Here is an 11,868-nt window from a genome sequence, read left to right as displayed (position 1 = left end):
AATTCTCCTTCGCCTTTTCCCCACTGAACCCAATTATATATACACAAGGTCGCTAAATCGTATAATTCATATTAAAATTCTGTGGATTCTTAAAGTGACCAAAGATCTATTCCTCAATGTATTTACTTTACTAACCTCAAATGTATTCCAATTCTATTGGAATTATTGTGGGTACTACGAGGTGTGGATATTAAGTAACTAGCGCTGTTACAGAAAAAGTACGCATGTGCCAAAGGTTAACGACCGTCAGCTGTTTAACTCGAAGCCTGCGATTTCTACCGCGTCTGTAGATAAATCAGTGCGGCCATGACCTTCGTTTGTATACAGGGTGTTTCACATTAAACTATTGAATCAAATATATGGCAATGAATGTTTGTTGTGTCCACGTGTTTTTGTGTCGCTCGAGCGTTTTTGAGATGTTGACAAGAAATTGACAAAGAATGTGTGAGGCAAATTTTACATAAAAATTTTAACATGCGAAAAGTACCTGTGCCTACAATCCTCACATTTGAACAACAAGAAGCTGGCAAAAATATTTGTTTTGACACTTTGAATGCGATTGAATATTGACTCAAACTTAATAGAAAAGCTAATAACGTGTGACGAAGATACAACTGGGAGAGTAGAGTATATAAAAGACTGCGTTTAACGACTTGTTAAATTTTTTCTTAGATAGTTTTCTTTATACAAACATTAGCAAAAAGATTTTACACGTTTATATTTCATTCTCGAACTACTTTTTGTTTCGAAAAAAACTGATTTGCAGCCGAAAATAGCACATCCGATACTTGGTATTTTAATTATAAATACGTAAGTTGAAATTCGTACATGTTAGAAATAATATTTAGGTTTTTAACATACATTTTTTATTTCAAAAAGTTTCTTAGTTAATACATGAATAAATAGATGTGAATGAAACTGCGAGTTTGAATAATTAACGCCAACAAACATAACCTCAAATAAGATAGTTTTCCTTTGTATTCAGAACTATTTGGCTTGTTGATTCTCGTTGCAATTATAATTTCATTACCACTACGCTTAATAATAACTATAATTGATTGATTAATTCCAAAAAGTAACCATGAATATAAATCTTGAAATTGATCAGGTATTAAAGGATGTACGACATTATCCCGAGAATTCGAATTCATATCGTGATTAGTACAATAGTTTGAATGGTACAGTGTGTATTATTGACTTTTTGACTGAAGCTAATCCCCCCGAATGACAATCTTTATTTGCACATCCCTGATATAATCTTCGAAAATGAAACAGATGAATGAAAATATTGCATAAATGAAAATGTTAGTGGGTATTGAATTGTTATGAAACAATATTTTGAAAAATGTGATTTGCTAAAAGGAGGACATTTTATTGTAGTAAAATAAGTTGACTAACAAGCATATAGAGCAGAAGTTCTCAACATTTTTTTGAATCGTCGACTACCACTACCAAAATATTACTGACTTTTATGAACTAGTTATTTCCAACCCCATTGTGGGTAGAGCTTTACCAATAATTACTTGTGCTTTAGCAAATACTATGGAAACTATTTCCTGATTAGGGCCGAAACCAGGATCGTTGGAGAACGGAGTAACGGCGTCGACTCCTCCCTCACCTACACCCCCTTTTATTCAAATAACGGATTAACAAACGTTAGGTTAAAGGGTTAATGCGCCTGAAATTTTAATTGTGAACAAATAATTGAATATTTGTTTTGCGTTTTCGATAATGAGGTATAACTGTTTAAATCCGAAGGTACTTTTTCGGATTCCAGTGGCAGCACTGAAGAAAATTATCGAGAAAGATATTAACCATAGAAAAATAAAAAAAAATTATGTTATAACCACTTCGGTAAATTATCCATAATACTTTGTAATAAAAAAGAAGAAAAAATTGTATGTATGACAATTTCTTTTAGGTTATATTTACTACATTCATATCAGCGCTATTCTGGAAAGTTTTAGAATTATTATTTATCGTATACAGCTGGATATTTTTTCAATTTTTCTACTATATGAGCCAAACATGAGGTGTTAGCTAAAGAATATCGGCACAATGTCTATTGGGACTAACGTGAATCATTGAGGATTTTAGATTCACAAATGAAGAGTTCATTACATGAAGTTTTTTTAAGTAAGATTGATTATTATCTATTTCTTATCGTTTATTTTGTTTCTAAATGATAATGGAGTATCTTCAATTTGAATAGAAAATCCAGTACATAAAATTGAATAAATATAAGTATGGAAAGTGCATTTCCGACTGTCGTATTGAATCAGGCAAGGGTTATATATTCATAATAAACACTAGTTGCACAAAGTTGCAAAGTCAGATATTTCCACTTCGATTTTGCTTCATTTCCCGCCGACGACGTTCACCGTGAGTTTGTTGCAGCGTCAGTTAAAACGCAGTCGTCAGTGGCGTACAAAATCGATTTTTTATTCTTTCGCGGTAATGCCATTGACCTTTATTTTTTTTATTTCCATTAGATATGTGTATAAAAGTCCACAAAATATTTTAATTTTTTCATTCCAGCTTGTTAACTCGTTAAATGTTGCCAAATCAATTAACTTCTTGTTCACTTTAAATTAATAATATTCATATTAATAATAAACATTTTTTTCACTCGTAGGAATTGCCGCGCTCGCTTTCGACTTCCTACTCGTGAAAAAAAGTATTAATTTACTCACTTGTTGCATAAATAACAGTTTTTCTTAAATTTTTATTCCAAACTCAATAACTAGAGAATAAAAATAAACATCATAATTTATAATTTTTTTAATAAATTCAGTGGACAACAATAAAGTTGTAAAATGTATTACAATTCGAAATAAATGCTGGAAATGACCATCTTTAGCCCAAATACAGGTCGTGTCATGAATTTGACATTTGCAATAACTGTAAATCCGCCCCTCGCTTATATAAGGTTATTTTTTATAACCAAAAGTTGTATTAAAAAAATATGTACGTTGTACAATAATTAAAAATTTCTTCACAATATTTATAGATAATATAACATGTACTAAATTATTATAAACTTTCAGTTGAACATCAATAAAAGTAATCAGCATCCTTATCTCCATAATTGTTTATAATTAACGTTCTGTTCGATTAGCGAAAATGTGAACGAGAAGTGAATGATGCAGTTTTGTTTTATACAATGTATTAAGTAAGTTATATAATATATATCGAGTGATCAAATATTTAACTCTGACAATGTTTAGAAAAAATTATATTAGAATTCGTTCGACGATTGTGTGGGATGCTTGTTACTAATTGAGATACATACATAATTTCGCTCCGATTCCGATCTGATGTGTAAGGCTGGATTCACACTATCCGGTCGATTGCGGTTCGATATCGGTCTGGTGAAATATTATCAAATGAAAAACAATGTGTAAAATCCGTGAAAGTCAAGTTCCAGTCGAATTACATTCCAATTGCGATCAGAAATTTTGTATGAGCGAGATCGAACTTGTCACATTGTATTGATATTATTTTCTTTATTAAGATTAAAAGACCAAATTCTTCAATGACATTCTTCGGCTGCGTATATCAAATACTATCTAAATGTACTTGATTTTTAATTGGTTTTGTTTAATAATTTATGAGAGATTGATAAAAAATTATTAAGAAAAATTAATTTTAAAATAGAAGAAACCTAAAATCAAGAATATCAAATACTGTATACATCCGACTTCGGTTACTGACGGTTCATAATCCGGTCAAAATAGACAAAAATTAGTCATAGCTTAACCAAAAATCGTATAGAGCTGAAAATTGACAGAGACGTTAAATATATCATTATAAATGAAATATCAAAAGTCCCCTTCGATCATACTTCCGGAAAAAATTTTCTTCAAGGTCAAATGTACAAAATTAAGGTTTTTTCTATTTTTCTCGAAAACAGTAAGTATTATCGTGAAAGTGAGTCAGACAAAAGTTGTAGATCATACAATTCTCTACAAAAATGGTCCAGTCACTTTTTCTCTTACGACTCACCATTCGTGAGATATCGCGGTTTTAATCATTAGAAAATTCATATTTTACAAAATATGCATACATTTCCGCACCACCTACGAGGTAATGTACTTGGTGCATTTTTTCTAACGTAGTTTCAATAGTCTCTTCATTAATATCGTAAATATCTTCATCAGTTGTATTTGTTACAATATTGGAGCAAGTTTGACCCTGACAATTGATGCATAGTGGCGAACAAAATAACCCCACTTTATGACAAGCCACAATTTTTACTACAATCCGTCTTGCATTTACAAAAAATAGTATTGAGTAGTTTTTCTGGAGCAGGCCCATTTCCAGCCCCATTCTTCTGGGTCCAGCTCATTGCCTAGCCACACTTGAACTTGATAATACACCGATACAAGTGTTGAAAGGCAGATTTTACAAACTATATTTGTCTATGGAATCAATTTTTTTGTAGCACCATTTATTGCAAGAAGAAAACGAATTCAATTTGTAACGATGTCGTGTGGTGAAGAGTCAATCTTTGTAAATACATCTGCGCAATCAATTAAATCATTACGTTCCTCAAACAATTTAAATACCGAAGTTTTATCTCTTTTTAAAAATTGCTGATGTAGTATCGCAACCAGTTATTGCATGTAAAAATAAATTATGAGCTCGACATTTCGGATATACAGTCAGACTTTGTGATGAATGTATTGTTGATTGTACTTGAGCTTTCCCAGGTTTTAAAAAGTGAATAATTTTATCATTTGGAGTCCGCGCAGTCAGTAATATCAACAAATCAACATCTTCGTCAACAACGACAGTTTTATTTGAACTTTTCCTTTGTTCTATTGCTGTTTCAATTATAAGGACATCAGCATCATTATCAGTTTGGTTTTATTGAAATACCAGCACCCGTAAATTCTTCACATAGCATTAAAATGAAGCGAGACTTATTGTGAGTATTTGCAAGAAACTGTTGTTGGTTTGTTGGAACTTTCATAGATCGATCAAAAACGATATCAACAGATGAATATGTTTTTGTAGTCCGACGACGTTGTTCTGCAGCGATTAAAACCGCGATATCTCACGAATGGTGAGTCGTAAGAGAAAAATTTACTGGACCATTTTTGTAGAGAATTGTATGATCTACAACTTTTGTATGACCTACTTTCACGATAATACTTACTGTTTTCGAGAAAAATAGAAAAAATCTTAATTTTGTACATTTGACCTTGAACAAAATTTTTTCCAGAAGTAGGATCGAAGGGGACTTTTGATATTTCATTTATAATGATTTATTTAACGTCTCTGTAAAATTTCAGCTCTATACGATTTTTGGTTGAGCTATGACTAATTTTTGTCTATTTTGACTGGATTATGAACCGTCAGTAACCGAAGTCGGATGTAGACAGTATTTGATATTCTTGATTTTCGGTCTCTTCTATTTTAAAATTAGTTTTTCTCAATAATTTTTTATCAATCTCTCATAAATTATTAAACAAAGAGACCACAAATCAAGTAGATTTAGAACCATTAATGATATCAAAAGGTCTGAGAAATGAGAAATTGAAGTATTTGATATACGCAGCCGAAGAATGTCATTGAAGAATTTGGTGTTATAACTTTTAATCTTGATAAAGAAAATAATATCAACGCAATGTGACAAGTTCGATCTCGCTCATACAAAATTTCTGATCGCAATTGGAATGTAATTCGACTGGAACTTGACTTTTACGGATTTTACACATTGTTTTTCATTTGATAATATTTCACTAGACCGAGATCGGACTGCAAACGAACCGTAATCGACCTTATAGTGTAAATCCAGCCTTACTCTTCAGACACTGTATGAGAAAAATAATGTGAATCCAGCCTAAATTGTACCTTGGGTCTAAGAGATGTAATTCACTTTTTTAAATCACGTCTCCGAACCGTCTCCTACCCGTATCCGGTCTAATTTTCTCCAATTGTGTAGTCCAGTGGTCGGAAAACTTATTAGACAAAGAGCCAAATATAAACATTACAACAATTTAAAAAAAATACGATTCAAATCTGCTTGTTTAGTAAATTTTATTACACTAAATAAATAGTACATCAGGTTTGAAAGTTCTTATTCATAAGACGACTTTTTAGTTTACTCAGAGTCAGGAATACTATTCCAAGTAGTCATTTCTTCCTTCTCTAGGCCATTCGAAGCAAACCAGCTCTTCTCCAATATTTCCAATGCAACAGAAAGAAACCTGCTGAAAAATGCTTTCCTCATATTTGAAATTATTGTTTCAAAATAGAGTTTATCAATAGAGGAATTATTTTTTTGGCGATGCTTCAGCAGAGTCGGAAAGTGAAACAATGTTTCCGTTCCATAATCCTGAGCAGAAACATCGAAACAATTAAGTTCCCGTCCCATAACTATCTTTTAACTCAATTTTTTTCTCTCCAAGTTTTTTTAAAGGGGCCAAAGAGTCACATTCGGCTCTGGAGCCGACCACTGGTGAAGTCTATGCGTTGTATCGTGGGATGCGATGTTTTCTTGTCGAATAACTGCAAAAAACATCGAAATTTTCTAAATTTTGAAAACATTTTCGCGCAAGACCGTTGCGATATTGTTCGAATCGAGACTGCTGATAATTACGACGAGTTTAATGGAGATCGAGACATTAACCGGAAGCTTTTGCATCCTGCTTCATGTGCCTTCTGTGTGTCTAGAAGTGATTGATTGTCTAAAATATGCGTCTTCCTTAGATAAAGCTTCTTGGAGTTAAAATTTCATTGGTTTAAACACCGCCATCGACATTATAATGTGGTAAAAGTGTAAAATCTTCTTTTCCCAACAGAATATATACAAAATCTGCGCTCTTCTCTATTCTCAAATCTGTCGATTGTATCGAGCCGGAAACGGAAATCGGAAAGAGCTCGGAAGCGTTTCGGACACGTGTGTTCGCCCCTTCCGATCTTGTACCGATCCGATCTTCAGAGCAAAATCGAACCGGAGTCGGATCGTGTGACCCGGCCTTTACATGTTAAGTCAAAGTTTTACGTTCGTATATTATACATATCATAGCAATATTAGGAACTATTTCGAAACGTTCATTTTTAAGCTTTTATTCTCAGCGAGAGCTAGAATTCGTATATTTATACAGGGTGCTCCACGACGAGATGAATCGATATGTATATGGGAAAGTACTGCGCTAGTTTTCTGAAAATTTGCTTGTATAGGATTCCCGAAATGCTGGTTGCAGCTAAAATAATTTTAGTATTCTGAAACTTCGTTATTTTAAACGGAATGCTGGGGTTTTTATTAAATTTCTGGAATCTATGCAAAATTTCAATATAACTTTATATAAGGCATCGTATGCCTAAAGTCCACCATTTTTTAATTATTTCATATTTTCGAAATTTTTGGACTCACGCAGCCCTCCACTAAAAAAATTATATTTCTGAGTTTAAGTGAGCCACGTCTAATATTTTTGAGATTTGGACAAAAATAACACTTACAGCTTTCAAAATGTGTGAAAACCTTGATAAAAATTTATATAGGGTGTTCAGAAAATGGTGCCGAATTTCACTATCTAAAAACTAATTTTTTCAAATGGCAACCCCCAGTTTTCTCTTTTCCATTGGATTCTACCCTTTAAATAAGGGGAATTTGTTAGTAAATTCATATATCTCAAATTGATTATATTTCAAATATCTCTCAAAACTAAAAATGAAACTAAGGTAAATGTTGAAAATGGTTGCCCCCAACTTTTAAACATTTATGGATTCTTCTTAAAAACCCGTGTTGGGGGGCGTTTATTGTGTGTGAAAGAATACTAGTCGCAGTACTTTCCCTATATGCATATCGATGTAGCTCGTCGTGAAGGACCCTGTACAAGCTAGTTTTTTAAAATATTGGCGGATGCGAATGCGCCTCCGCCAAAAATATAAAAGCTCGCCAAATAATTCTGTACGTTTAATGAGAAGGGGTTCAGTGCTTTTCAGCTAGGCGTAATTTTCTCCGGACATTTATCATTAGTTCTTGGTCGATTTGAACATCTATTTCGCGTATTTCGACGCAGTAATTGTTAATCCTTTTCGGCTAGCCATTCACTTCTTGAGATAACCAGCTCGAACCAAAAATTATATCGTATCCAACGTGATTTAGTTGTAAATCGTTATCAGCAACTTTTACTTTTTGTTTATATTTCATATTATTAGCATCTTTGGGTTGTATTTAGGACATTTTAGTCTTTTTAAATAATTTGGACAATTTCTTGTTAATTCCCGCGATACGGTACTCTTCGAAGTATGGTATTCACGCGCTAATTTTCATATGGACACCATGACTCTATCTTTAACTGGTTGGATATGGTTGGATTTGGCCTATGAACAGAAAAATCGTGAAAAATCCGAACATCAACGAGTTAGGAAGTAAAATGAGGATTCACGCCAAATAATGATTCGAGAATCGACGACGAACGCTAGAAGTTTTCACTAGGACGTTGCTAGGAGCAGAAGTGGATGTTTAGTAGTCCAGAGACACAGATTGTGAACATATAAGTACGGAAATGTAACAGGAAGTTGGTCATAGAGAAACTATTACTTTCTGATAAGTCTTCCAAAACATTTGGTCTTCTAGTTCATCCTTGTTCTATGTCCAACATGTTGCTCTAAAGTTTGGAATCCTCTGTATCTATTTTTTTGGATCTTATTATTTTGATTATCCTATTCTCCGGTCCCAATTGTTTATTTCTCTTCGTCATCTTCACTTCTAGATTTTCTCCTTCGTCGCCGTCGTTCTTGATAAAGATCCCAAGATATACATAACTTTGAACTTGTTTACTTCATTCTGTTGTATTAAAACTTCTTATTGCTCTTTCCCTTTGTGGTGTTGTCAATATCATTAACTTCGTTGCCTCGTAGATTATTCACTGTCTCTGCAATTTCTTTGAGAGTTCCGCAGGTTTCCTTAAGCTCGTTTTCCGATATTGAAAGGATCAGTACATCATCTACGTATGCCAGTATCCTTATTTGTGATGTCCTTGTTCTGTTTAAACCGATTTTACGTAATATACATTCTAATAATTTATATGGATAACGGGTCTGAATAAATAAAGTGGCCGTGTTAAATTTCATCACACTTTCTTGAACTCACTGTATATATTAGGCGTGGAAATTTATTAAAAACGTTTCAACTCGAGTTAAATAAAAGTTAAAAACATTTTCCTTTTAATTTCAATTAATTAAAATGATATTATGAAGAGTTTTTAGGAGTTAAATGTTGTTTTGAAGTTTCCATCAGATTTTTTGCGTGATTTTTAGTTAACCAACTTCAATTTTACAAATAAATAGGACATTTTTTTTAATTTTCCATTGAGGCTCAAATATACAGGATTTCAAATTAATATAAAGTAAAATTTCGAACACAAATAGAATTTTTCGTAAAATGTAAATCAGAAAAAAAAAGAAAATGATCGTGAATAAAATTTAGTGGAAAAAATGACTGTTTGATAAAAAAAAATATTTCTGTGTGTTTAAAGATTCGAATTTAAGAATAAAATCGATTATTCAAAATTTTTTTTTCCAAATATTGTTAACTTTTCATTAAAAAGCTATAAATTTTCGAATTACATTTAAACAGAAATAAAATTAGTTTTTCTACGAAGTTTACGAGGAAAACTTAAATGAGTATCACTAGATATTGCTAAAATATTTTACGAGAAAAATTTTTACCTAATAATACAAATCAAAACCAGAAAAAAAAGGCTTTTAACAAAAAGCAAAAGCTCATTCACTCTCCAGAACATGTCCGCATTAAAGCCCTATTTTATAACAATATGGTACGAATATTCTTGGTGTTGACTGGCTATTGAGGTATAAACAAATTTCCGTATCAAAATCGCTAGCACCTATCCTGTTTAAGAGAGGCGGCGCTTCCAGTAACCGCCCCCTTCCAGCGTTTCTTTCCAGAGCGAAGCCAGTCGTTCGGCTACCAAACACGCTTTAACCGCCGACGTGAAAACATAACGAAGAAAAGTGTCAGTATCGGATGTTGTTAAGTGTTGATGACTGTTATCAGTGAGTGATATGGAGGATAATCAACACTTGGCTGAGGAATACGTACAGGAATTCGTCCTGGATCATTTAGAAGATATAACAGTGAAAAGAGAAGATAAAAGACAAATTATTGAGGAAAATACCGGTTGGATACCTCACGATGATACATCCAGAACGTTATGTAGAAGTCAATGGGAAGATAGAAGGATACCATCACCATCTCAAGATTCTATTTATATTCAACAACCGGTTTTAGTTAATATGACTTTAATGAACGATCCCGGTACGCCTCCGGATACACCGCCTAATCATTCGCCTTTAGTTTGTAGACCACCAGGTATTATGGACGAAATGATGTGGTTTCCTACTAATATCCGAGCGGAACCTCAACCTTTAGACCTCCGACCTCTTCATTGCATGGGCGGCGAACCAGATTGGGAACGAAGAGAATACATTCCATCGGGTACGATCACGGAAACGCCGAATCATCATTATAGTTTACACCATCAAAGACCACAATCGGTTTGTTCGGGTGCTAGTGCTTTATCTCCACGAATGAATACCCATAACAGTGGTTACTCCACTTGTTCCGAAGATATCAGTTTGAACGATGAACTATTGATGAATCTGTCGGTAAGAGAATTGAATAAAAGATTACACGGTTGTCCTAGGGAGGAGATAGTGAGGCTGAAGCAAAAAAGACGAACGTTAAAAAATCGGGGATACGCACAAAATTGTCGATCGAAAAGGTTGCAGCAACGACAAGACCTCGAACAAACCAACAGAAGTCTGCAGCACGAAATCCACAGGCTGAAGAGCGAGCTGGCTAGAGTTTCCCAAGAAAGAGATTTATATAAACAAAAACTACAACTCGGTAGACCGCCTCATTTAAACGGCAGTCTCAATTCGGATGGACAGAGTTCCCCGGAGTTTTATCTATGACATCATTTTCCCGGTCGGAGACATCAGTGATTTTCGACCACTCGGTATATTAAAAATGACATTACCGGACGTATTGTGAGTTGTACAAAGTTGGACTAAAAAGTTATTTGCACAATTTTTAATTTGAAAGACTGTTCTCTACAGAGGTTAATGCGTTATTTTTTCGTCTCTGTTATTCAAACACTTAAAGTGCATGGCATATCTTTTTTTATTAATCGTTTTTTCATTTTTATAATCTATTTTTATATAAAAAAAATTGACGGTTGTAATATGGATAATATATAAAATATGTTACCTTATTGTAAATAAATTTACTTAGTTACATAAGTAAATTCTGTTTTAGATTCAGTGTTTTTATTTGATTGTTTCTATTGGAAAAAAAAACACCTTCACTTTATTAATAAATAAATATCAGGGTGGACCAAGTTTTCTAGTTACGAAATATTGAATTGTAGCTGGAGCAACAACAACAAAAAGCGATTCCGATGAAAGGCTCAACATTGTATTCAAATTTATAGTTGTTTTTTGGAAAGTTAAATATATTTTTAAAAATAAAATAGATATTTTGTTTAACTTGGTACAATTATCCTTCCAACTTCGTTTATAAATATGTAATCGAAATCTAAAAGATTTTATTCTAGCGTTAATAAAACTAATAAAAATAAAATTCAAGGAAATTGTTAATATTGTTGAAATTCGTGCGAAAGGAATTGAAAATAATAAGTCGGAGTCATGAAAATTTATTTCTAAACATAAAAAGAAAAATTCTGTACATATTTATCTAAAACTGAATAATGAATTCAATCATTTAGATACATAAATCGAGACCTAAATATATTTCAAACGGCTCTCAATACGAAATGGGGTGATTAAATAATCAATTCAACATCTCACATATATACAGGGTATTTCCCT

General features: G+C 32.9%; 1 protein-coding gene and 1 long non-coding RNA gene across 2 annotated transcripts; both read left to right on the top strand.

Moving 5' to 3' along the window:
- Positions 1-632: 632 nt before the first annotated feature.
- Positions 633-11,510, top strand: LOC130441302 (uncharacterized). Its single transcript, XR_008909603.1, has 3 exons — positions 633-810; positions 1,922-2,136; positions 11,297-11,510. It is a non-coding gene; the product is annotated as an uncharacterized LOC130441302 (long non-coding RNA).
- LOC130441301 (transcription factor MafA-like) lies at positions 9,927-11,303 on the top strand. The gene has a single exon (XM_056774918.1). It carries the CDS (start codon positions 10,042-10,044, stop codon positions 10,951-10,953), a length of 912 nt encoding a protein of 303 aa, XP_056630896.1. The 5' UTR covers positions 9,927-10,041; the 3' UTR covers positions 10,954-11,303.
- Positions 11,511-11,868: the final 358 nt, after the last annotated feature.

Source organism: Diorhabda sublineata, chromosome 3 (assembly GCF_026230105.1).
Source record: "Diorhabda sublineata isolate icDioSubl1.1 chromosome 3, icDioSubl1.1, whole genome shotgun sequence".
NCBI lineage: Eukaryota > Metazoa > Arthropoda > Insecta > Coleoptera > Chrysomelidae > Diorhabda > Diorhabda sublineata.
Note: the sequence above shows the minus strand (reverse complement) of the source record. Positions and strands in the feature narration are given on the sequence as shown.